Raw genomic sequence first — 25,704 nt, 5'->3', positions numbered from 1 at the left:
ATGGCACATTAAGCTTTAGCTTGATGACTGTGTACCCAGATTGCGGGCCTTTGTTGCTACTTTTAGACGTCCGAAACGGGACGCTGGATCTAGAGCTTTGGTTCTCTGGCTACGGATCTTGGGCTGTGCCTTCCTGGCGGTTGTTCAAGGTTAGCCTTAGCCCCGAGAGCTATCGGAGGAATTTTTAGGGGGCTAAAATTCGTGACATTTAAACCGAAGGGAAAACAACAAATCCAAGCCTAGACATTTGCTAAAGACATGCCAAAAACGCTTGAAGGTGAAACGATATTTTCTTCTAAAAAAAGGTAGGAAAATATTATAAAGTTGCAGGAAAAAAAATATCTCGAATGTAATACAAATGCAGTATTTAAAAATTTTATTGAGAACTTAAATTACTAATGGAAAAAGGCATTAGTTCTTTATCGACAATACAAAATCAATATTTGTATGTTTAATCCTCTGAGAATTGGATTTCCATTAACTGGATTACTTTTCTAATGAAAATATAGGACGTTTATCTGTTGTAATCATATTTATTGATTTTAATACAATGCATGGATTGCAACCATAAGCATATAAACCAACTTGCAACAATCTAGTTCTTGAAAACATAATCTTAAAAGTCCTTTTGGAAACCTAAAATCCATTTGATCAATTCTACCCTTATCAATCCCCTTTCTATTCAGAAATTGTTATGAATCCTCGCTCAACGACCTTAATAATCGTTCAGGCCCAGTCTCGTAATCCAAAACGGTGGCCTTGCACTTGATCCAGATATATACACTCGCGAGTATTATGTATGCGACATGGCGTTATCAGTCAAGTGCAGCTTCCATTTTTACGACTCTGTGGAGCAGAAATAAAACGCAGCTCTAGATAAGTAAAACCGGCGTTGTGTAGGCGCCCCAGACTCCTGATAATGAATTATTAAAAAACCTAATGCAAGGAAAGGGTCCAACGTTTTTCCCCTCTTACAAGATAGTATACAACTTTGAGCCGGGCCTTAGGCATAGCTGAGATAATGAATAGGGAGAGGCAGCACGGGAAGCGGTGCAGGCGACTCTCGTATTTTGAAAAATAACACAAATACTATAAATCATTTTCGAGTACACTTAGGAGAGATGAGAGTGTACTATAAAGAATGAAATTGTGATTGTGAATTCCGTTAAATTTCCAATGGACGGCAGACTATAAAAGTGTGAGGTCTAAGCGGCAAGCGATTCAAAAGTGTTTTGCTTGCTCAACGGCGCGGTGCTACCTAAAATCAAATTCAATTTCTATAAATATTACCTAACGTCCTTAGTTATTCAATATGAGAATTCTAGCGGAGGTAAAGAAATGTTTGCTTTGTTTTTAAAGTGATTTTCATCATTTTGTTTTGGTGTGTAATTGTTAGAACCATGTCCATCTTTTGGATCCCTCGGAGCTGCTGCGGCCAGAGCCCACATTTGCTGACAAGAATCCCTCCAAGTTCCGCGACTACAGTGTGGACACCACAGATCCCTTGAAGGAGCGCGTGCGTCAGACCTATCGTCAGATGCACTTGAATCAGACCGTGGACTTTGTCAAGGGTATGTGTGGATCTAATTTCCGATTTTATCAGTTAAATAATAGTGTGGAATTTGCTCTTTAAGTTCTTGGAGTAGTAAGACCCATAAGGATATTATTAAAAAGCTACATTAACCCCTTTGCAGGTCGCCGTGATCGCTGGCTTAAATTCAACACCATTAAGATGACGGTGCGTGAGGCTCTGGAGAAGCTAAACGATCTGGTGGACGAGTCCGATCCCGATCTGGATCTGCCCAACATCATTCACGCCTTCCAGGCTGCGGAGCGGGCAAGAGCTGAGTTCCCAGAGCACGACTGGCTCCATTTGACGGCCCTTATTCACGATCTGGGTAAGATCATGGCCTTTTACGATGAGCCACAGTGGGCTGTGGTGGGCGACACCTTCGCCGTGGGTTGCCGTTGGGGCGACAGTATCGTCTATCGGGATGAGAGCTTCGAGGGTAATCCCGATGGGGATAATCCCGCCTACAATACGGAGTACGGCATCTATGAGGCCAACTGTGGCGTGGATAATCTATTGATGTCCTGGGGCCACGATGAGTACATGTACAATGTGCTGAAGCACAACAAGACCAAGCTGCCCCATGTGGCCTGCAACATCATCCGCTTCCACTCCTTCTATCCGTGGCACAATGGCGGTGACTACAAGCACCTGGAGGCCGCCAAGGATGAGGAGACCAAGAAGTGGGTCCTGATCTTCAAGTGAGTGTTTGTTTTTATTTAGATATATATAATAATAATATATTGATAATAATTTCTTGCAGTCGCTACGATCTGTACACGAAGAGCGAGGTAGTTCCGGATATTGATGCCTTGTGGCCTTATTATCAGACCTTGATCGACAAGTATCTGCCAGGAGTTATTGAGTTCTAAGAGGAAGAAACTAAACCATTATCCTTAATTTACTCAGAAGGACTAACCTAAGTTCCTTTACCTTATACCATATATATATATATATACTTGTAACCTAATTTACTACAAATTTATACTTGTTATATTACCAATATACAAATTATTTACAAATACTAAACTTTAATATTGTTATTTGTTGATTAAGAATAAGAGGAACACAACTACTTACAAAGCAAGCTTAATGCTTCTTGATGAGTTTCTTATACTAAAACAACAAGTTTGTCTATCCTTGCAGTTTGGAAGGGTTACAAGTACTAACTGGTTGGAAATGACTCCTTCACTGCGTTACTAGTTTCTGTCTGAAATTATAATACCCCGCAAAAATATAAAAAGTGGTCCTAATCAAGACTATAAGAGTAAAGTTCATTTTACAAATGTTATGTAGAATGATTTCTAATCCAAAACTGCCTAAACATATGTGACGGTTTATTAGCAATCAAGAAAAGCTTATAGAACTCCCGTAGGGCCCGCTTTCTTTTTGAGATTAGATTTCCAAAGCCTTGAAGGCGGTTAGCTGAGCTTTTCATTGAGAATCTTTTTGAATTATGACTTGTCATAGCCGCGATAAGAGCATAGCTAGTCTATGTCAACGCCCTTTGATTTATAGAAACTATTTAAGAAAAAATGTCTATAATCGACCTAAATGTTTTTGAATTTATTCTGTATTCTCTGTTTGTTTTACAAGTCTCTTGAAAAGAATTTCTGATAAACAGATTACAAAAATATCATTTTATACATTAGACTATGAGTACGTTTTATTAAAGGTATTTTTAAAGATTTAAACAAACAAAATCTGCTCACTTTAGGCATTTCATTTCATACCTCGAGGTGTAATCCAATTAAGCCTATTCTTTAATTTGCAGATACTGGATTCAATCTTTTGAATTGTCATACACTATAATTGTATTTAAGAAGTTCTTTGGGCACTGAAGCTCAAAAATCTTTAAATATTAAAAACCATGACTAGCGCTTATAGAAAAACTAGTTATAAATAAGAAAATATTGTAAGTAACAGTTGCAACAAATAAATAATTCTGGATGCTCTTCTAGAACTTTGCATGCAATAAATTACTTAACTTTTTTAGCTATTCCTATTATTTAATTAAAATATCTGGACATCCGTGTACATTTTAAAAGCATGCATAGAAAGTAATTAATCAAGTAGACTTGAGCGGAATTGTATAATAGCAGAGCTGGGATCAAGTGGGATTGGCAGTTGTAAGGCTGTTCAGAAAAATTAAACTAAAAATAAACAGGCTATATCGATGCAATAGGCTGTCTGAATTTGCATACGGTTATCAAACGGACGTCCGTCTGTCCACACATGAGAAATCTCCTAATCTGGTGGCGTGCCCAGATCAATTGCGACTGGTTGGACAGGTGGCCGATAAGCCGACGGATCGAATATAAGCGCCACAATCGCTACTGCTCCAGATAGTTGTGCTCTGGATTTCACGGAGTGAGCACCATGAACGCCGTGAGATTGTTCTTTGCCCTAAGTTGCCTGTGGATCGGTTCCTCTGCTGGAGATGCGAACGATCCGCTGCTGATTGAGCTCCAGCATGGCCAGCTGCGTGGACGCGACAATGGAAACTACTACAGCTACGAGGCAATACCCTATGCTGAGCCTCCGCTGGGAGATCTCCGTTTTGAGGCTCCGGTATCCTACAAGCAAAAATGGACGGAGACCTTCGATGCCACTCAACCGCCAGTGGTGTGCCTGCAGTGGGACCAGTTTACCCAAGGAGACAACAAGCTCGCTGGTTCGGAAGACTGCCTGACCGTCAGCATTTACAAGCCAAAGAACAGCAGCAGGAGTAGCTTTCCCGTGGTGGCACACATTCATGGAGGTGCCTTCATGTTTGGAGGAGCTGCCCAGAACGGACACGAGAACGTGATGCGGGAGGGCCAATTCATACTGGTGAAGATAAGCTATCGCCTGGGGCCACTGGGCTTTGCGAGCACCGGTGACACAGATCTGCCCGGAAACTATGGCCTTAAAGATCAGCGTCTGGCTTTGCAATGGATCCGGGAAAACATTGCAAACTTTGGTGGAGAACCAAAGAATATACTGGTCATAGGACACTCCGCTGGAGGAGCCTCTGTCCATTTGCAACTGCTCCGTGAGGATTTTGGCAAGCTGGCCAAGGCAGGGATCTCCTTCAGCGGCAATGCCCTCGATCCCTGGGTTGTCCAGAAAGGTAGCCGCGGAAGAGCCTTTGAACTGGGCCGCATTGTGGGCTGCGGATTGTCTAAGGACTCTGCCACTCTGAAGAGTTGCCTAAAGTCTAAGCCAGCCGACGAAATAGTGACTGCTGTACGAAACTTCCTTATATTCTCCTATGTGTCCTTCACACCCTTTGGCCCTGTAGTGGAGCCGAGTGATGCAGCAGACGCCTTCCTCACTCAAGATCCCGTGGATGTGATCAAGAGTGGAAAGTTTGGACAAGTGCCCTGGGCGGTGACCTATGTCACGGAGGATGGTGGCTACAATGCTGCTTTGCTTCTGGAAGGAGGCAACAAACCCGGACAGACACTGCTCGAGGAACTGAATGATCGCTGGTTTGACTGGGCGCCTTATCTGCTCTTCTACCGGGACTCTAAGCAAACCATTAGGGAAATGGATGATTACTCACGGAAACTGCGGCAGGAATATCTGGGAGATCGGCGGTTCAACGATGAAAGCTATTGGGACCTGCAGCAGTTGTTTACAGACATCCTATTCAAGAACAGCACACAGGACTCATTGCAACTCCACCGGAAATTCGGAGCAAGTCCTACCTACTCGTTTGTCTATGACAATCCGGCGGACAAAGGAATCGGAGAGGCACTCACCACAAGGAGGGATGTCAAGTTTGGTAAGTTTAACGCGTTTCTTCGAATTCCTTTTATTAATTTTCTTCTCTCTACAGGAACTGTGCATGGAGATGACTACTTTTTGATATTCGAAAACGTAGTACGCAATCCACAATTACGTCCAGATGAGGAGATGATTTCTAAGAACTTCATAAAGATGCTTGGAGACTTTGCTGTCAGCGACAAAGGCATTCTTACCTACGGGGAGTGCACTTTCCAGGATAATGTAGGCAGTGAGACTTTTAATTTGCTTTCGATAACGCGGGACGGTTGCGAGAATAAGCAATATGTTGAGTTTCCTTAGGGTTCTTGATTTTAATAAAGGAGTCCAAAATAATTCCCATAAGTTCTGCAGTAAAATATTCCCTGTGTTGTTTTTATTTGAATGCTAAATTGCTAAAGAACTAAGTAATTGTTTAACTTATAAAATTTTTTTAAAGTTAAAAAAAAAAAGAAAATAGTTTTTTCACGTGCGTTAATAGCGTTTGACTGATATAAAAGTGGTTCTAATGAAGACTAAAAGGGTAAAGGTAATTTTACGAATTTTATTTTAGAATGCTTTCTAATCGAGAAACCGCCTAAACATATGTGATTGTTTATTAGCAGTCAAGAGAACTTATAGATCTCACGTAGGGCGCTCCTTCTTTTTGAGATTAGATTTGCAAAGATTCGCAATAGCTTAGCTTTTATTCCAGAATCTTTTTGAAATATGATTTTTCACAGCCGCGATAGGAGCCTAGCTAGTATAAACATCCTTTGATTTTTAGAAACTATTTAAGAAAATATTCTATATTTGAAAGAAATATTCCTGAGTGTATCCTTATGCTCCGTTTATTCCAAGTCGTCTTATACATAGTAACACTTGCTTACAAGTCTGTTGAAAAGAATTTCGGACCCACATTTGTATTATAAAAATATAATTTAAAATATTTTCTATGAATAAAGAATTAAACAAAACAAAAAACTGCTTTCCTTTCGTATGATATTTCTCGAGGTGTAACCCAATTAAGCGTATTATTTAAGTTGCAAATACTGAATTTAACTTTTCGAATTGAATTATAAATTATAATTGTATTAAAGAAGTACTTTGGGAACTGTAGCTCAAGAATCTTTAAATATTATAAACCATGATTAGCGCCTATGAATTAGAAATTTAATAGCAACAATACTTATAAGCAGCAACAAATTGTAACTTATCAGTTGCAACACTTACAAATTATATAGCAACAAAAGTAATAAATAAGAAAATATTGTAATTATTAGTTGCAACAAAATAAATTATTCTATATGCTCTTTTAGAAATGTTTTAATTTAGCATGCAATAAATTACTTAATTTTAGCTATTTCTATTATTTAATTATAATCCCTAGACAAAAGTGTAAAGTTTAAAAGCATTCATAGAAAGTAATTAATCAAGTTGACTTGACCGGAATTGGACTGAATATAAGCGCTACAATTACAATTGCTCCAGATAGTTGTGCTCTGGATTTCACGGAGTGAGCACCATGAACGCCGTGAGATTGTTCTTTGCCCTAAGTTGCCTGTGGATTGGTTCCTCTGCCGGAGATGGGAACGATCCGCTGCTGATTGAGCTCCAGCATGGCCAGCTGCGTGGACGCGACAATGGAAACTACTACAGCTACGAGGCAATACCCTATGCTGAGCCTCCGCTGGGAGATCTCCGTTTTGAGGCTCCGGTGCCATACAAGCAAAAATGGACGGACACCTTCGATGCCACACAACCGCCAGTGGTGTGCTTGCAGTGGGACCAGTTTACCCAAGGAGACAACAAGCTCGCTGGCTCGGAAGACTGCCTGACCGTCAGCATTTACAAGCCAAAGAACACCAGCAGGAGAAGCTTTCCCGTGGTGGGACACATTCATGGCGGTGCCTTCATGTTTGGAGGCGCTGCCCTGAACGGACATGAGAATGTGATGCGGGAGGGCCAATTCATACTGGTGAAGATAAGCTATCGCTTGGGGCCACTGGGCTTTGCGAGCACCGGTGACACAGATCTGCCCGGAAACTATGGCCTTAAAGATCAGCGTCTGGCTTTGCAATGGATCCGGGAAAACATTGCAAACTTTGGTGGAGAACCAAAGAATATACTGGTCATAGGACACTCCGCTGGAGGAGCCTCTGTCCATTTGCAACTGCTCCGTGAGGATTTTGGCAAGCTGGCCAAGGCAGGGATCTCCTTCAGCGGCAATGCCCTCGATCCCTGGGTTGTCCAGAAAGGTAGCCGCGGAAGAGCCTTTGAACTGGGCCGCATTGTGGGCTGCGGATTGTCTAAGGACTCTGCCACTCTGAAGAGCTGCCTGAAGTCCAAACCAGCCGGCGAAATAGTGACTGCTGTACGAAACTTCCTTATATTCTCCTACACGCCTTTTACTCCATTTGGCCCTGTGGTGGAGCCTTGTGATGCAGCAGACGCCTTCCTCATTCAAAATCCAGTAGATGTGATCAAGAGCGGAAAGTTTGGACAAGTGCCCTGGGCGGTGACCTATGTCACGGAGGATGGTGGTTACACTGCCGCTTCACTTCTGGAAGGAGGCAACAAGCCTGGACAGACATTGCTCGAGGAACTGAATGATCGCTGGTTCGACTGGGCGCCATCTATGCTTTTCTATAGGGACTCTATGCAATGCATTGGGGAAATGGATGATTACTCGTGGAAACTGAGGCAGGAATATATGGGAGATCGACGGTTCAACGATGAAAGCTATTGGGACCTGCAGCAGTTGTTTACGGACGTCCTTTTCAAGAACAGCACACAGGACTCATTGCAGCTCCACCGAAAATACGGAACAAGTCCTGCCTACTCGTTTGTCTATGACAATCCGGCGGACAAGGGAGTAGGACAGGCTCTGAGCAACCGGAGAGATGTCAAGTTTGGTAAGTTTAAAGCATTTCTTCGAACTTCCTTTATTAATTTTCATCTTTTCATAGGAACTGTGCACGGAGACGACTACTTTTTGATATTCGAAAACGGATTACGCAATCCACAATTACGTCCGGACGAGGAGGTGATTTCTAAGAACTTCATAAAGATGCTTGGAGACTTTGCTGTCAGCGACAAAGGCATTCTTACCTACGGGGAGTGCACTTTCCAGGATAATGTAGGCAGTGAGACTTTTAATTTGCTTTCGATAACTCGGGACGGTTGCGAGAATAAGCAATATGTTGAGTTTCCTTAGGGTTTTTAATTTAAATACAAAAATTTGTATAATTCCCATAAATTCTGAAGAAAAATATTCTCTGTGTAATTTTTATTTAAATGCTAAATTGCTAATAAACAAAATGACCGTTCAACATCATCGTTTACCCCTGAAATCTTCTCAAAACGCGTTTAATTCTTTTTTTTTTTTTTTAATTTCCAGATGGCGCATTATTTGGCCTATAAAGCATCGAGCCAACCTTGTTTGTTGGCAGTCGCATTTCCGAACATGAGCTTATTAAGATTGCTGAGTTGCTTGTTTTTTGTGTGTATTAACTCACCAGGGATTACTCCAGTCCTCGCATCAGATCCCTTGATTGTTGAGATTCCGAATGGAAAACTGCGTGGAAGGGATAATGGAACCTACTACTGCTTCGAATCGGTGCCATACGCAGAGCCTCCAATCGGCGAACTTCGATTTGAACCTCCACGTCCTTATAGTCGTCTGTGGACGGACACCTTTGATGCCACCCAACCGCCTGTGTCCTGCATGCAGTGGAATGAATTTATCAGAGAAAGCAATAAGCTAGTGGGTCAAGAGGATTGCCTCACTGTTAGCATCTATAAACCGAAGAGCAGCAGTCGGAAGTGGTTTCCTGTTCTTGTCCTTCTGCATGGAGGTGGCTTTATGTCCGGTGGATCTGCAGTCAATGGGCACGAGTACATTATGCGGGCAGGAACTTTAATCTTGGTGAAAATAAACTACCGCGTAGGGCCGTTGGGCTTTGTGAGTACCGGAGACCGAGAGTTGCCGGGCAACAACGGATTGAAGGACCAAAGATTAGCCCTTCAATGGATTAGACATAACATAGCTAGATTTGGTGGTCTGCCAGAGAATATCGTGGTCATTGGTCATTCTGCAGGCGGAGCATCAGCCCATTTGCAGCTCCTCCATGAAGATTTCGGTGGATTGGCCCGGGCGGCCATATCGGTGAGTGGAAATGCCCTCGATCCTTGGGTCGTCCAGGAAGGTGGTCGAGGCCGAGCCTTTGAACTAGGTCGCATTGTCGGCTGTGGACTGGCTAAGGACTCCGCCACACTCAAGAGTTGCCTAAAATCCAAGCCTGCCAGTGAAATAGTGTCCGCTGTCAGCAGTTTCCTGGTGTTTTCATACGTGCCCTTCTCCACTTTTGGCCCCGTCGTGGAACCAGCAGACGCTCCCAAGGCATTCCTTACCCAGCACCCCAGAGAGGTTATAAAAAGCGGAAAGTTTGCCCAAGTGCCTTGGGTTGTCTCCCACACCACCGAGGATGGCGGCTATAATGCAGCTACGCTGTTGGAACAGAATCGAACCACCGGAGAGACATGGATTGAGAAACTTAACGATCGCTGGTTTGACTTGGCGCCTTTCTTGCTCTTCTATCGAGACTCGATTAAGAGCGTTGCGGACAGGAATGAATTCTCTTGGAATCTACAGCAACATTACTTGGGAGATCGTCGATTTAGTCTGGAAAGCTATTGGGACGTGCAGCGCATGTTTACAGATATCCTTTTCAGGAACAGTATGTGGACATCATTGGATCTTCATCGTAGACATGGAACGAGTCCTCTGTACTCGTTTGTCTACGATAATCCAACGGACTCTGGAGTTGGACAGGTGCTGTCCAATCGCACGGATGTATATTTTGGTAGGTCTGCCATTTCCTTTAATTTTTTGCACCGCCTTATAAGTCTCCTGTTCTAGGTACTGTCCATGGCGACGACTTTTTCCTTATATTCGACTTGGGCGCATTGCGAACTTCTATTCGTCCTGATGAGCAAGTTATTTCAGGACAGTTTATAAAGATGCTGGAAGATTTTGCCCTTTCCGATAGTGGAGAATTAATATTTGGCAATTGCCAATTGCGGAATAATATAAACAGTGAAAATTTTCAGTTCCTCAGAATAATAAAACATGTTTGTATAAACGAGGAATATTCTCAGTTTCCCTAAGGAATTAAAAAATATATAAATAAATTTTTATTTAATGTATGTTATGCTCAATATTCTTGTATTATTACAATTAATTATAGGCATGGATTCCATTGCTTCGACTTATAAAAGTTTAAAAGTAAATATATTTCCTCTGTGTAATTTTTATTTGAATGCTAATTTGATAATTACCCACTGACCGTTCGTCATCATCGTTTACCCCCGAAACGTTCTCAAAACGCGTTTGATTCAGTTTTTTATACTTTTCACAAGGCATCGTTGTTGGGGCTATAAAGCAATAAGCCAAGTTCTGTTTGTTGCCAGTCGCATTGCACGCCCGTCGAGTTCGGAACATGCGTTTATTGAGATGGTTGACTTGCCTGTTTCTGGTGTGGATCCAGTCACCAGGTATAGTTTCCTTCCACGAGTCAGATCCGTTGATTGTTGAGATCCCGAATGGAAAACTGCGCGGAAGGGATAGTGGCTCCTACTACAGCTTCGAATCGGTGCCATACGCAGAGCCTCCAATCGGCGAACTTCGATTCGAACCTCCACGTCCTTATAGTCGCCAGTGGAAGGACACCTTTGATGCCACCCAGCCACCTGTGTCCTGCATGCAATGGAATCAATTTATCAGTGAAAGCAATAAGCTAGTGGGTCAGGAGGATTGCCTGACTGTTAGTATTTACAAACCGAAGAGCAGCAGTCGGAAGACGTTTCCTGTAGTTGTCCTCCTGCACGGTGGTTGCTTTATGTTCGGTGGAGCTTCATCTAATGGACACGAGTTCATCATGGACGCAGGAAATTTGATGTTGGTAAAAATCAGCTATCGCCTGGGCCCATTGGGATTTGTGAGCACCGGAGATCGAGAGTTGCCGGGCAACAACGGATTGAAGGATCAACGCTTAGCTTTGCAATGGATCAGACAGAACATAGCTAGTTTCGGTGGTCTGCCGGAGAATATCGTGGTCCTTGGTCATTCTGCAGGTGGAGCATCAGCACACATGCAGCTCCTAAAAGAAGATTTCGGCGGACTAGCCCGGGCGGCCATATCGGTGAGTGGAAATGCCCTCGATCCTTGGGTCGTTCAAGAAGGTGGTCGAGGTCGAGCCTTTGAACTAGGTCGCATTGTCGGCTGTGGGCTGGCTGAGGACTCCGCCACACTCAAGAGTTGCCTAAAATCCAAGCCTGCCAGTGAAATAGTGTCCGCTGTCAGCAGTTTCCTGGTGTTTTCATACGTGCCCTTCTCCACTTTTGGTCCTGTTGTGGAACCGGCAGATGCTCCCGAAGCGTTTCTTACCCAGCACCCCCGAGAGGTAATCAAAAGCGGAAAGTTTGCTCAAGTGCCTTGGGCTGTGACCTACACCGCTGAAGACGGTGGCTACAATGCAGCTCTGCTGTTGGAACAGAATCGAACCACCGGAGAGACATGGATTGAGAAACTTAACGATCGCTGGTTTGACTTGGCGCCTTACTTGCTTTTCTATCGAGACTCCAAGAAGACTATCAGGGATATGGATGAGTGGTCAAAAAAACTGAGACAGGATTACCTGGGTGATTGGCGATTCAGTGTTGAGAGCTATTGGGACGTGCAGCGGATGTTTACAGATATCCTTTTCAAAAACAGTGTGCCGGAAGCCTTAGACCTCCATCGTAGACATGGAAAGAGCCCGCTGTACTCCTTTGTCTACGACAACCCGGCGGTGTCTGCAGTCGGGCAATGGCTGTCCAATCGCACAGATGTATATTTTGGTATGTCTGCATTGTATTCAACCGATAAAACGATTATAAAAACCTTTTTGTTTTTATTTCAAGGTACTGTTCATGGAGACGACTTTTTCCTTATCTTTAAAGCAAGTTTGCTGCGAAAAGTCATTCGTCCTGATGAAGAAATTATATCAGGAAAGTTCATGAAGATGCTGGAGGACTTTGCATTTAGTAAAAATGGAGAAATGAGTTTTGGCGATTGCCACTTCCAGAATAATGTAAATAATAAGAAGTACCAGGTACTAAAAATAACAAGAAATGGTTGCACGAACGAGGAGTATTATCAGTTCCCTGAAGGAAATATTAAGAAAATCCTATAACTATAACTTTTTTTTTACCTAAGAATTATTTAATTTGTGTTTTATATTTAACAAAGGTTGTGACGAGAGTTCATTGTCTTAAATAAATAATTTAAATTATGAATTTTATATAAATGTCTTTTGATTAGCCGGCAGTATTCGCATTTAAATTTTGTTTCTATTATATGAAAAAGCGAAGCAAACATGATAATTTTATAATTCTCGTTTTCAAAACGTGTTTGAGCTACATTTGTGTTTCACTTCTGCGCCAGATTTTTTGACCTACTCGCACGTGAATAGCAAATTGAGAGTTGGCCCACAGCTGCTATAAAGTCACAAGCCTCCTTACTTTATTTTCAGTCGCATTAGAAGCTAGTCGGGCTCTCAACATGTGTTTATTAAGATTGTTAAGTTGCTTGTTTTTGGTATGGATAAACTCACCAGAGATTGCTTCCTCCCTCGCATCAGATCCCTTGATTGTTGAGATCCCGAATGGAAAACTCCGGGGAAGGGATAATGGAACCTACTACAGCTACGAATCGGTGCCATACGCCGAGCCTCCAATCGGCGAACTTCGATTCGAAGCTCCACGTCCTTATAGTCGCCAGTGGACGGAGACCTATGATGCCTCGCAGCCACCAGTGCCCTGCTTGCAATACAACCAATTCAGAGCTACTAAGCTAGTGGGTCAGGAAGATTGCCTGACCGTCAGCATCTATAAGCCGAAGAACAGCACTCGGAACAGCTTTCCAGTCGTTGTCCTCCTGCACGGTGGTGCCTTTATGTTTGGAGTAGCGGCAGCCAACGGACACGAATATTTTATGAGTGTAGGCAACTTGATGTTGGTGAAAATAAACTATCGCCTTGGGCCGTTGGGCTTCGTCAGCACCGGAGATCGAGAGTTGCCGGGCAACAACGGATTGAAGGACCAACGATTAGCCTTGAAATGGATTAGACAGAACATAGCTAGCTTTGGTGGTCTGCCAGAGAATATCGTGGTCATTGGTCATTCTGCGGGCGGTGCATCAACACATTTGCAGCTCCTCCATGAAGATTTCGGTGGATTGGCCCGGGCGGCCATATCGGTGAGTGGAAATGCCCTCGATCCTTGGGTCGTCCAGGAAGGTGGTCGAGGTCGAGCCTTTGAAGTAGGTCGCATTGTCGGCTGTGGACTTGCTAAGGACTCCGCCACACTCAAAAGTTGCCTAAAATCCAAGCCCGCCAGTGAAATAGTGTCCGCTGTCAGCAGTTTCCTGGTGTTTTCATACGTGCCCTTCTCCACGTTTGGCCCTGTTGTGGAACCAGCAGACGCTCCCGGGGCATTCCTTACCCAGCACCCCAGAGAGGTAATCAAAAGCGGAAAGTTTGCCCAAGTGCCCTGGGTTGTGACCTATACTTCCGAGGATGGTGGCTACAATGCAGCTACGCTGTTGGAACAAAATCTAACCACCGGAGAGACATGGATTGAGAAACTTAACGATCGGTGGTTTGACTTGGCGCCTTACTTGCTCTTCTATCGGGACTCCAAGAAGACTATTAGGGATATGGATGATTTTTCAAGAAAACTGAGACAGGATTACCTGGGAGATCGACGATTTAGTGAGGAAAGCTATTGGGACGTGCAGCGGATGTTTACAGATATCCTTTTCAAGAACAGCGTGCCGGAAGCCTTAGACCTACATCGTAGACATGGAAAGAGCCCGCTGTACTCTTATGTCTACGACAATCCGACGGAGTCTGGAGTCGGGCAGGTTCTGTCCAAGCGCACGGATGTATATTTTGGTAGGTGTGCAATTTCCTTTAAGTATTTGTACCTCCTGATGTGTCTTTTATTCAAGGTACTGTCCATGGCGACGACTTTTTCGTTATCTTTGACTTGGGTCGCCCTCGGGCGGCTTTACGTCCAGATGAACATATTATAGCCGGAAATTTCATGAAGATGCTGGAGAATTTCGCCCTCAGCGATGACAGAGAATTTTCATTCGGCGATTGCCATTTTCAGAACAATGTTGAAAGTGAAAAATTTCAGGTTCTAAGGATAACCAGAAATGGCTGTGAGAACGAGGAATATTACCAGTTTCCCTGAAGCATAAAAATATATGTACATTTCATAGTAATAACTGTATCAAATTGGAGATTTATTTAACCTTCAGGAGGCTTCACCTATCAGAGGCTCCTCAATCAGTTCCTCCTCCTCGTCTTCCGCCTGGTTATCCTCTCCCTGCACATTGCCGTACAGCTCGATCTTGCTGTCCAAAAAGCGGAAATCCTTCAGGATGTGCAGCTTGTTACTGAAGCCAGCAATGGACATGAGGTTGATGGGAGCAGTTTGCCACACCACCGAGTAGCACGCTGTATGCTCCACGGGAATATTGGCCTGCAGCTCTCCATGCAACGTATATGACTGCACATGGTTGTACTCTCCGCCGATGAACACGCTGTCGTCAACAAACTCGCATAGATGCACGCGTCCTGGAAAGTCGAATACTCGGGTGCACTCCAGAGCGCGCAGGTGGTAAATGGAGGGCCGGGGACCACCACCGCAGAGCAGCCAGTCCTCGCTGACAGCGACGGCACCTATCCACTTGCCCCAGTCCGGCCGGATCAGCTGGGGGTTCTTGTGCGGCTCCAGCAAAGAGGTTTGTTCCTGTTTCTTGGTAGACCACACGCGCACCGTGCCATCCTCGGCCCCCGAGAAGATCTGTCCGCTGGCATTGCCCACCACACTGTGAATGTAGTCTGTGTGGCCACGGTACTCCCGCTGAATGCGTCCATCCTCCAGGCTCACCTGATAGATGACGCCGTCGCCGCAGCCAGCGAACAAGGTGTCATTATCCGCGTTTAACCACATGGAGTTTACGTCGGGCACCTCCACGGCATCCACCTGCATGGGAATCTTCACCTCCCAGGAGCGCTTTGCGGCCAGAGTTTCCTCCTCCTCGTTCCATGGCAGCCCGTAGATCAGGCCTACGGCACCCACAATCAGGAAGTCACGGTGGAAGGCCAGGCAGTTGATGTCGACGCCATTTCCCTGAGGGAAGATCTTCAGCTTGCCGGGCGGCTCCTCGGTGCCCTTGTCCAACTCTTGTATCCTTTAAAATGACAAATTACAGCTTGGAAATGTGCAATAAGCCCAAGATTCTTACTTGAGTACGAAGATATCTCCGAAGCTGTTGCCCGCGAATAGGTGCTGGTGGGAGGCGGATATAGTCTGTGCCATGACATTGTTGTAGGCTCGCTTAAGGTCCTTTTCTTTCATGTTTTTCAGTTGTTTTAACAAATTGCAATTTTACAAAATCGTTTGTTTTTGCCGGCCTTTTTAGTGTGACCGTCTATAATGGGAAGTCTGGCAATGCACACAGTGTTGCCAGACATTTCAGACTTTCTTTGCCAGACTTTTACGTTATATACTGCTTAACGACATACGTTTTATGCACTGCTTTTCTTACGTTATCCCGTTACCGTTAAATTCAAATTTGTATTTAATGTTTGTATACTCTTTCAGAATATGAAAATGCTATTCTGAAGTTTGCAAAGCTATGAAGATGACATGATTGGTTTCATAAATCTTAAAATAAATATTATATATCGGTGCAATTACGTATAGTTGTTTTCCTCTTCCGTTTCATTTGTATTTTTCGATTTTGTCATCTTATCTGCTGCCTTTTTGCTTCTTTTAATATTTTAATATTATTTTAATATTTTGGTTGTTGAGTGCATTGAATTTTGCGAATTTCGCTTTGAGTAGCGAATATACGAATTCAAGGACACATGACGTCAGCTAAACATTTTTCGGCTTGCTGCTGTTGCTGCTGCTATTTTTTTTTATTTATTTCATGTTGTGGCTGTTGTTGTTGTTTTGGGGAATTAAAGCTTGACTGGCATTCGGTCGCTGCCAACGCCTCTGCTTTCTATTTATTGTGTTCTTCGTCTTCTCTTCTCTTATGTTTTTTTTTTTTGTTGGTTTCTTTTGTTTTGCGCTTTTATATATTAAATATTTGCACAGCAGCAGCAGCCAGAGCCAGGCAGAGCAATTTCTGATAAAGAACTGTGTGTGTCTTTGTCTCTCTCGCTGGGATATCTCTTTCCAAATCTCCCTCCCTCTCTCTCGTTAGCATTATCTATGGTCTCTCGCAAAAATTGTTTTGGCAAACAAAGTCAATCAGAAGTTTGTTTGCGAAACTAAAGCTTTTATTTCAAAAGTACCCAAAGTTTTTCTACGTTGCGATTGAACTTTTTATTTTGACAAGAAAATATCGAAATATCTTAACAAAGTTAACGATTATTTTAAACAAATTTAATAATAAAATAACTATATGTACATTTTATTAATGTTTGTTTAATATGTTGAGTTATTCGTCAAAATGTTTGTGTACGATTTTTAGTTAAGTAAAACATTTGTCTTTTAATTATCGTCTTTTAACGCCTTGTTTTCTTTTAATTAAAAGTTACAAAACAAGTTAAAAAAAAACTATATCCAAGCATTTAAATTTGTTTCAAATTTGGTCTGTAATTTTCTATATAATATTTTAACAGGAAAGATTACTTTGTCTTGATTACTTGTCTTTAGCTAAGAAACCACTTGTTTATTTGATATTTATATAATTATTTAATATATTTTTATACACTCTGAAATTAAAAATATAAGATTTATGGTCAATAATGTTATTTTTTAATTTTTTTCGGTGTATTATATCTCTGTTTCGGTTTCTTATCGTTGTGTTTGGTCATTGAAAGTGCAAGGCGTCGACGTCGGCGCACGCATTTTATTTCCCAACCTCTCTAGAACGCACATTTATTATGCATTTAACGTTCCCCGCTGACGACTGCAACTATCGTTCCCTTCCCTCCCCCTTGCAGTCGCCTCTTGCTGACATTTAAGATTCGCTTTCGCTTCCCCTTTTTTATTTCCAACGCGCACTCTGTAAAATTTCCATATTGTTTGTCAACCGACCGTCCGACGATTGGATTGCATCCCGGGCTCGGGGCTTCTCAATTCTCGGTTTCGGTCTCTAAATCGGATTCGGAGTTGGAGGCGATCAACAGCTCCGTATGCAGTCTGCATGCAAATAGTGCAGTTCGCATCAGACACACTGTAAAAAATATAAAAAAAAAACATCGAATATTAACAAGTAATTTAGCTATTGAACTTTAAAGTGCATTTTTTAAATTTTTTTACAAATTTGTTTTTGGTTAAATTACCTAAAAAAATAAATTAGATATTCGTATACGTAATCTGTTTTCTGGAAAGCTTACCCTCGTCTTCCAAATGTTCAATGTTTTTCAATGTTAATGACTAATATTATTTGAAAAATTTGTTATAAATAATAAGTATATTTCGCTCTGTGCATTTTCCCGTGCAGGGAAAGGGAAAGAAAGGGACAGAGCAGAGCAGGGCCAGGGCCCGAGCCAGGGTCCACAGATATCGTCAGAGGCAGCAGTTCAATCACATTGCACAAAAGTTCGAGGTCAGTTATAAAAATAAAATTATATTCCCTCGCTCGCTCTCAGTTTATTCGCGGACTCTTGGACTGGATTGGATTGGGCTTTTTGTTTTACATTAATTTCTGTTTGAATGCGACAAAATGGGTTTCTTTGTCTTTGGCTGACTGGGCAGGATCGGGGATAGGGATCAAATCATGGGGTTGCTTTAGTCCAGCTCCTGTTTCCTGCTCCTGAACGGGTACGATCCCTATCCCGTTCCCATTTCCCTGGCTTAATCGCCATGAGGCACAAAGGCCATTGTTCGGGGACATTGCGGGTCACTCGAGTGGAAGTAGGCCACTGGAGTTCTGTGTAACTTGAGCACCGATCCGCTGATCTTCCCATCGGCGTTGCAATTGTGTAATGCGAGCCCGCCATGCAGGGCATTGACTTCTTGCCTCAAGGATAATGGGGGGGACTTGGAAAATAATCTCATTTAAAAACGATTTTTTCCTGGTAAATTATTAAAAATATATTAAGTGCGAGTTTTAACATTAAATTTGTCTTGATTACTTTTAGCAGGAAATAATAAATATTTCTGGATAAGCGTGTCACACTAGTTTTGATTTCTAAATAAATAAATGGGACAGTAATTATTCATTTTGTATGTGCATACATATATATGTAGTTAATTTTATTTTCCATTTAGAATGATTATATATTTTTTAAGGGGAATTTTACATTTTATTTTATTTTCTGACTGTTCTTAACTCTGACCTGTTGGGCGTTTTAATAGCGGTTTAGGGGGCGATTTTTTTTGCATATAAAGAGGTTTTAAACCTTTCTTTATAGACTTTTTTGATTAGGTTTTAAGAATGGTTTCAGTTCAGTTTTGGGACTGTTTTTCGGTGGCTTGTTGTATGTTTTAATCATTAACATGCAAATACTTAATGATTGATTTCTTTGAATTTTAAAAGCCTTCTGCTGTCTTATTTCATGTACATTTATTTTCATTGATATTCTTCTAAGTCTGACTAGAGTTCTTTTTGTTTAAAAGCCAGGGTCCAGGGCCCAGACAGTCGCTGACCGGTGGAATGCTGTTGAACTTAATTTCGGCTGGTCGGCCGGCCTCGCAATGAAATGAAATTTCGATCATTTCCAGAGAATTCATGCCACAGATTTCGGCGCGACGGTCGCGGGTCCTCGAAACAGACCGAAAACAGACCAAGACAAACTAGTTGGACGGGCTCCCAGCTTCACCATCCTCCGCGCCAGAAGCGGGGGGCCCCAAGGATGCCGGATCCCGGACTGCGAGACGGCGTCGCAGGCAGGTTCATTAACTTGTTTGCCCCGCCGCACGTTGCCGCATTGCCTTGTTGCTGTTTTTGTATATTTTTTGGGTCCGCCGCCGTCGTCTTTTGCCAGCATCCGCGACGAGACAATAATGATCTTCGCTGGAAACGCGCGAGCCCCTTGCAACTCGTGGCACTCTATGCTCCCCAAAGCTGGGATCTCCTGGCTTCTCCTCCTCCTCGCCGGCAGTGGAGCTGGTGGTAGTGATGGTGACTTAATTGCCGCACCCAAATGGCTGGTGAGCTGGACTAGGGATTAGTACGAAAAGTATTCGATTCTCAAGCTCCGTGCTGTGCCCTCTTGAATCTATAAAGGTATACCCTGGCTTGCCAAGGAGACTCCAGTTACAGGTCTATTTAGAAGGGAATTCTGGGAATTAATGCAGTTAGATCTTGAAGAAAATCAAGAATAATAACATTATGTACTTAAGATATTATATAACAGACTACATTTTACATAAATTCTATGGTCTAAGACATTTAATAATTCACATTCTGATTATAAAGTCTTGAGTTTCTTTTTAAAAAACAAAACCCACATAATGGATATCTATTATTCGGAATATTTAAGTATATATAGTAGCATTTTTATACCCTTGCAGGGTATTATAATTTCAGTCAGAAGTTTGTAACGCAGTGACGGAGACCTTTCCGACCCTATAAAGTATACATATATATTCTTGATCAGCATCAACAGGGGAATCTTTCTAGATATGTCAGGAAGAAATCGATTTTTTGGCCATTTTTCAAAATTTTATAAGGGGTTACATCATTAAAAATTTTGATTTTGATAAAAAATTTATTAACTGTAATAAATCTTGCACAGAACAGTTTTCCGATTTAAAATTAATGCTCTTTTGGCCGAGTTATGATAATTTTAAATTTAAAAATGTATAAAAAAAATCAATAAGTTTTTTAATATAAAAAATCAGATTTTATAATACAAAATAATATTTTTCTAAGTCAAGGAATCATTTCCGACCCCATAAACCATATATATTCTTGATCAGCATCAACAGGGGAATCTTTCTAGACATGTCCGGAAGAAATCGATTTTTTGGCCATTTTTGCGAAATTTGATAAGGGGTTACATCATTAAAATTAGCAAAAATGGCCAAAAATTTTGATTTCTTAAAATTTTAAATTTGGTATGCAGTTTTTTTTAATTAATAAAAACTAAAACAAAACTGCTTTCCGAATCGAAATTAATGCATTTTTGGCTTAGTAATGATATATTTTAATTGTTACCTGCAAGGGTATACAAACTTTGGCTGGCCAAAGTTAGCTTTCTTTCTTGTTTATACTCAAATTGCCTGCTTTCTTTCGCAGAAACCTGTTTCCTTTTTTACAACGATCGACATGCAGATGGAAGCAGGGCGGGCTCTACCCTATGATCCTTGTGACATTCGCTCATTTTTCACTGTCGCAACTCGGTTTCTCCGATAAAGTGGAGCATATACATATGTACATATATACATACATATACATATTATACTAGCCTCTGATTAATATGAGTGGTGGCCCTTCCGATATCGCTGCAACCTTGGCCAGAGTCATTTACTCAGCAGGGTGAATCACAACTGGTATGGTCCCAATGGCATGGATACAACTTCGATGTGACTAAGCATGACTCAAAGCAAGATTGGTAACAGAAAGCTCCATTGAAGGTGATAATAAAAACTATTAATAATAAAAGCTATTTCATTAACTGTGAATATCCTAAAAAAGATCCATCTTTAAAGAAATTTCATAGATTTAATATGAACCAGGAAAGGTGATTTTACTATGAATCATTGTTTGGTTTTTACGCGTCATTTAAAAGTTATACAAAACCTTAGAGCTTTAAGTTTTTCCCCTTTTTAAATTGTAAAATTTACAAACTGATTAGCCGAAGAATGTTAAACTAAATCTTTATAACATAATACAAATTTAATAAAACAAACAATAAACCAAAACATTTAAATTAAATCTCAATTCATTTGGCAACACTCTCCAAAAGCGTGGTGAGGCAATCGAAGCGAGTGCACTTTCCCAGCACCGATCTCACGTCTCTCGTGAAACGGAGGGCATCCAGGAATGGTAAAAGTTCGAGGAGGGCTTCATCCTTTTGCCCAATTCTATACGATGAGATGGGGATACAGTTGCCTGCATTAAAGCTACATGCAATACTGGAATTGTCCAGCAGAAGGATGTTGGCCATGTCCGGGGAACACAGAGATATATACTTGGCCCTCAGGCCACCGACATCAATAGTGTGTTGACGGTAAAACCTTTTGTCTAAAATCCCACGGCCTTTATCAAGGAAATCCAGGATGGGTGAAGCATAATCCTCCGTACCACAGGTGAAGACCACCAGGTTATACCACCTGGACACGTTGTTCAGGAAGCGATCTACATGGGGACGTTTATAAACGTAGACGTCGCCCTTACAAATGGCAGTCGAAATGCCGAACTTGAAGTCGTGGGGCACGTTGGGCGGTGAGTGTCGATGATCGCCCTGTCGCTGAATCCAGGCCGTGATCAGGGTCTCGTCCATATCCAGGACGAGCGTCTTTTTGGCCACGCGTTTTAGGCAGCGTAAAGAAACTGGGGTCAAACAATCATCGCTCAAGTATTCAATTGGAGAGTAATTTGCATAGACCTTGTAGATCCTTGCCGCTGTTAACTTGATGAACCTACCCAGCCTGGGCTCATTCAGGCATATGATAGCCAGCACCAGACCCCAAGTTTGCAGTCCAAATATGCTTAAGACAGTTGGTCATATATGTAAGTTTTGACTACTTGCATTAAAAATATATTACTTACAGGGATATAAACGAGTCACCAGTCATGGCTTTTTATTAAGATTTCATGTAGAAAGTATTTAATAATTTTAACTAAACGTAAAGCTAATTGAGTGAGGCTTTTCAAAAGGTTGTTGAATTATTTTTCTAAAAGTTTCTAGAATTTAAGAGACTGACAATGATTGCAAGGGATTCCTTGAATGAAGAATGAATCACAGAGAGACTGATTAATAAAACACTAAACATAAAAACTAAACATTTCAATTAAAATCTCAAAATCAATTTAAACAAATAAGTTATTATTAAGCAAGCCTAATTAAAAGACAATCGCTCTGCCTTTATTATGTTATCAAAAAGTAATTTCTGTGTCACCCCTGCGTATACATAATTTTAATTATGAAACCATACATTACGTATACGCATATGTAAAATATTTTTTATATAAATATTTAATTTTTTTCTCTGTATGGATATTGGAGGAACTTGTCTGGCTTACAATATTGCACTTACAGTGGGTGTTAAACGATCGGGAGTGCGTGTGGGTGACGAATGGGAGGGGACAGGGAGTTGGAGCAACGAAGAAAACATCCAGGCAATGCAGGGCCAGGCAATGATGACGCACAACAAGGCAGAGCAGGAAAAAAACAAGAGAAATAAAATAAAAACGATGAGCAGAGAGTTAAAAGTGCGATTATAAATCAAATAGTGAACAGAATATTGAAAGTTTAACGATTTAAAAGACCTAAAGATAAAGAAAGAAGGAATTCAAATTACAAACATTTTTTAAGGTGTTTTTATTGTAAGCCCCAATCTTAACTTTACGTGTGGCGTTTTTTTAAGTGTACAAAGGCCGCAGCACTGACGGAAGTTCGCCGGCGATGTCACTCGTGTAAAATATTGCACTGGCCTTGGGAGCAGCACGCACAATGTGACTGCGCCGTCAAGACGATTAACAACGCAGCACAGAAAGCAACAGCAGCGGCAACAACAACAACATTTAACAAAAATACAGCCAGAAACTGCAACTGTGACCATGATGCTGGCTGGCGGCGTCATCCAGAAAGGAGCACCATATTGCGCGCATCTGGAGGCTGACGCCTGCACGCGATTGGGATGGAATCTTGCCCAAGAAAAGTATTAATTAAATTCAAAAGCTATTAAATAATATTTTTTGGCAAAGTAATTTGTTCTTTAAGGTGCACATGAGTGATACCAAGTAGTTGTATTTTTATTAATAATTTTTTAGTCATCATAATCTCATGTTGACACAGGTGTCATTTCTTTTTGCACACCTGTGTCCTGATAAATTAGTTATTTTTAAGTATATTTTTCTTTAGATTAATAAGTAAACCCTTGAATAAAGTCCACCCTAATGGATCATCCCACTCATTAGGTTTTTTTTGTTACCCTTCCAGGCCCTGGGGCCTGCGTTTTGCGGTTTTCTGTGTGGCGTCTGCTGGGTGTCAACATTTAACCGCATGTTGCTGCAATTCCCCAATTCTCACAAAAAACGCTTACATATTTAAGGGAAAAATGAACTAGTGAGTCAGTTAAAAATAAATGGAATGAGTGGACTGTTCAACACCCGCATCTAGGCACATGTTGGGAAGTTCTTGGTGAGCTCCAGAAAATGTACAGAAATTCCCAAAGCTTTTTAATTGACAAACATAGCTGAACTAAAATCTCAACATATTTCTTGTAAGTTTTTAGTTCCCATAAACCTTGTATATTTTCAGTGCAAATTTAATTCCAAAACAAAAGATACATTTGTACATGTGTACATATATTCTTATCAGAGAATTTAACCGATACTTTTCCCTCTGTGTACGCTTATCGCTTCGCTTATCTCGTTTCTCGCGATTCAACCTGAACCTGTAAACGCGATTCTGGCAACATTTTTGGATACGAAATTTGACGTGTGTTAAATTAGCATTAAACAATAATAATTCTGCTGCTGCTGCTGCCTGATCTTTTTGGGCTTAGCTGCTTTTGTGGTTGTTGTGCCGAATGCAAAATAAATTGCGCATAAAGTTTAATCACTTTGACTTTGCACAACACACACACGCGAAAGCCGAAAAAATACAAACTCGCATAACAAAAGATTCTTCACACAGACACAGGCGCATACAATATCAGTGGCAGGAACAACAACAACAACAACAGCAAGCTCAGTGGACAGTGCAAAAATAAAAATAAAAAATATAAAAATATAAAAAAAAAAGTAAAAAGAAAGAGAGACTACAAGGCAAAGGCGACGCCGGCAATACGGGGCAGAGCGAATGGGACGGCGGTAGAGTCAACAACCTCCAGTGCATTACTCACTTTTAAAGACCGTGTGTGTCCTTCAACAAAAACTTTATCTCTGTCCCTCACTGGCTCTCATGTATTTCACTCACTCACTCGCTCGCTTGCGCTCTCTTTGGATGCTCGCCTCGTTTTTTACATTTTATAATTAAACAATTTTGCAGTCGTCTCGCCCTCGCAACCCCGTTACCCACCACCACCTCCCTTGCCACACTCCCTCTTCGTCATCTTTTTCTGGACAAACAGAAACCCGAAAAAGTGAAGCTTGCTGCACAGTGAAAAATGTGATCACATCAATATTCCAGGGAGATTGTATGAATAATAAGGTAAAAAAGTATTATATTTAAAAATTATAAATATGAAAAAGGTAAAAGGTAAGGTAATAAATATCAATAATGTTGATTATAATATATATTTTGCAAAAATGCATTACATTGTTTTAAAATAAATACAATAAAGTCTTTAAATTAATTAGAAGAAAGTGTGCTTTTGAAATCTCCTAAAAATTTCAAAATAAAATAACTTAAATCACAAACTTTTCCCCTGAGTGGATATGTTCTTGATATTTTTCATGTGGTTCTTGGAGCTTTGCACAAGTGTGCAGAGAAGACTGTCTTCTATCTCCACTTTATCGATTCGGCTTCGAATACTTTGTCGATTCTTTGCCCGTTGCTGTTGCTGCTGCGCATTTTCGCATTTTGGCGAGATGCGAGATGAATAAACTTTTGTGCGCTTGCGTGACCTGCTCGCCGTCCTGTCTCCATCTCCACCCCCCCCTGCTCCACCATGAGGAAGAGTGGGAGTAAGTGAGAGAGGACGAGAGACTGCCACATCCGCTCTGGTCTGCATGTGTGTGTATGTCACTTTTTTGTGTGCTGGTGTGGCTAATGTCAATGACTGCAATTTGTTAGCAAAATATTTCAACTGATAAATAAAATCTACATGATGCCAACGAACTCGAGGCCCCAAAAAAACAAGCCCAAAAATTGCAATTTGCCCCCCAATTGAAGAACAACTACGAGACGACGCTCCCGGGCGGACTCACTCTCACACACAGGTTGGCAATGCCATAAACAAAGAATTCCTTTTGTTTGTCGATTCGATTTCTGCGCTTTGCTTTCTTTATTTTTTGTGTAAATTGTATTTTTATTTTTAAATAAACAAGCGGCGGAGTTCATTGCATTCGCCGGAATAAGAATATAACAAATAAGCCAGCCACAATCAACAAAAGGCAAAAAAAAAACAGGAACGTCGACTGATATACACATGGCGTATACATAATTAACGGCTGCGCGTGTGTTGAGAGTTCA

The 25,704-nt window shown here is 41.5% G+C and overlaps 8 protein-coding genes across 8 annotated transcripts; 6 read left to right on the top strand and 2 right to left on the bottom strand.

Moving 5' to 3' along the window:
• The first annotated feature begins 1,188 nt into the window (after positions 1 to 1,188).
• On the top strand, positions 1,189 to 2,599 carry Miox (Myo-inositol oxygenase). The gene is made up of 4 exons (XM_017165636.2): positions 1,189 to 1,330; positions 1,397 to 1,571; positions 1,695 to 2,271; positions 2,334 to 2,599. Exons 1-4 carry the CDS (start codon positions 1,313 to 1,315, stop codon positions 2,440 to 2,442), a joined length of 879 nt encoding a protein of 292 aa, XP_017021125.1. The 5' UTR covers positions 1,189 to 1,312; the 3' UTR covers positions 2,443 to 2,599.
• Positions 2,600 to 3,910: 1,311 nt separating this feature from the next.
• Positions 3,911 to 5,697, top strand: LOC108073995 (esterase-5B-like). The gene is made up of 2 exons (XM_017165848.3): positions 3,911 to 5,339; positions 5,394 to 5,697. Exons 1-2 carry the CDS (start codon positions 3,950 to 3,952, stop codon positions 5,639 to 5,641), a joined length of 1,638 nt encoding a protein of 545 aa, XP_017021337.1. The 5' UTR covers positions 3,911 to 3,949; the 3' UTR covers positions 5,642 to 5,697.
• A 1,127-nt stretch (positions 5,698 to 6,824) lies between these two features.
• LOC108074009 (esterase-5B-like) lies at positions 6,825 to 8,617 on the top strand. The gene is made up of 2 exons (XM_017165871.3): positions 6,825 to 8,232; positions 8,287 to 8,617. The coding sequence occupies exons 1-2, from the start codon at positions 6,843 to 6,845 to the stop codon at positions 8,532 to 8,534; spliced, it is 1,638 nt and encodes a 545-aa protein (XP_017021360.1). The 5' UTR covers positions 6,825 to 6,842; the 3' UTR covers positions 8,535 to 8,617.
• Positions 8,618 to 8,780: 163 nt separating this feature from the next.
• LOC108073760 (esterase P-like) lies at positions 8,781 to 10,486 on the top strand. The gene is made up of 2 exons (XM_017165525.2): positions 8,781 to 10,182; positions 10,239 to 10,486. Exons 1-2 carry the CDS (start codon positions 8,784 to 8,786, stop codon positions 10,484 to 10,486), a joined length of 1,647 nt encoding a protein of 548 aa, XP_017021014.1. The 5' UTR covers positions 8,781 to 8,783.
• Positions 10,487 to 10,798: 312 nt separating this feature from the next.
• On the top strand, positions 10,799 to 12,552 carry LOC108073761 (esterase P-like). The gene is made up of 2 exons (XM_017165526.3): positions 10,799 to 12,217; positions 12,281 to 12,552. Exons 1-2 carry the CDS (start codon positions 10,819 to 10,821, stop codon positions 12,550 to 12,552), a joined length of 1,671 nt encoding a protein of 556 aa, XP_017021015.1. The 5' UTR covers positions 10,799 to 10,818.
• A 240-nt stretch (positions 12,553 to 12,792) lies between these two features.
• Positions 12,793 to 14,617, top strand: LOC108073841 (esterase P-like). The gene is made up of 2 exons (XM_017165622.2): positions 12,793 to 14,313; positions 14,370 to 14,617. The coding sequence occupies exons 1-2, from the start codon at positions 12,921 to 12,923 to the stop codon at positions 14,615 to 14,617; spliced, it is 1,641 nt and encodes a 546-aa protein (XP_017021111.1). The 5' UTR covers positions 12,793 to 12,920.
• A 20-nt stretch (positions 14,618 to 14,637) lies between these two features.
• On the bottom strand, positions 14,638 to 15,878 carry thoc6 (THO complex 6). The gene is made up of 2 exons (XM_017165637.2): positions 15,678 to 15,878; positions 14,638 to 15,623 (listed from the first exon to the last, which is right to left on the bottom strand). Exons 1-2 carry the CDS (start codon positions 15,788 to 15,790, stop codon positions 14,681 to 14,683), a joined length of 1,056 nt encoding a protein of 351 aa, XP_017021126.1. The 5' UTR covers positions 15,791 to 15,878; the 3' UTR covers positions 14,638 to 14,680.
• Positions 15,879 to 21,191: 5,313 nt separating this feature from the next.
• On the bottom strand, positions 21,192 to 22,286 carry LOC108073896 (CTD nuclear envelope phosphatase 1 homolog). Its single transcript, XM_017165685.3, has 2 exons — positions 22,113 to 22,286; positions 21,192 to 22,051 (listed from the first exon to the last, which is right to left on the bottom strand). The coding sequence occupies exons 1-2, from the start codon at positions 22,136 to 22,138 to the stop codon at positions 21,283 to 21,285; spliced, it is 795 nt and encodes a 264-aa protein (XP_017021174.1). The 5' UTR covers positions 22,139 to 22,286; the 3' UTR covers positions 21,192 to 21,282.
• Positions 22,287 to 25,704: the final 3,418 nt, after the last annotated feature.

Source organism: Drosophila kikkawai, chromosome 3L (assembly GCF_030179895.1).
Source record: "Drosophila kikkawai strain 14028-0561.14 chromosome 3L, DkikHiC1v2, whole genome shotgun sequence".
Taxonomy (NCBI): domain Eukaryota; kingdom Metazoa; phylum Arthropoda; class Insecta; order Diptera; family Drosophilidae; genus Drosophila; species Drosophila kikkawai.
This window is presented reverse-complemented; position numbering and strand designations above follow the sequence as displayed.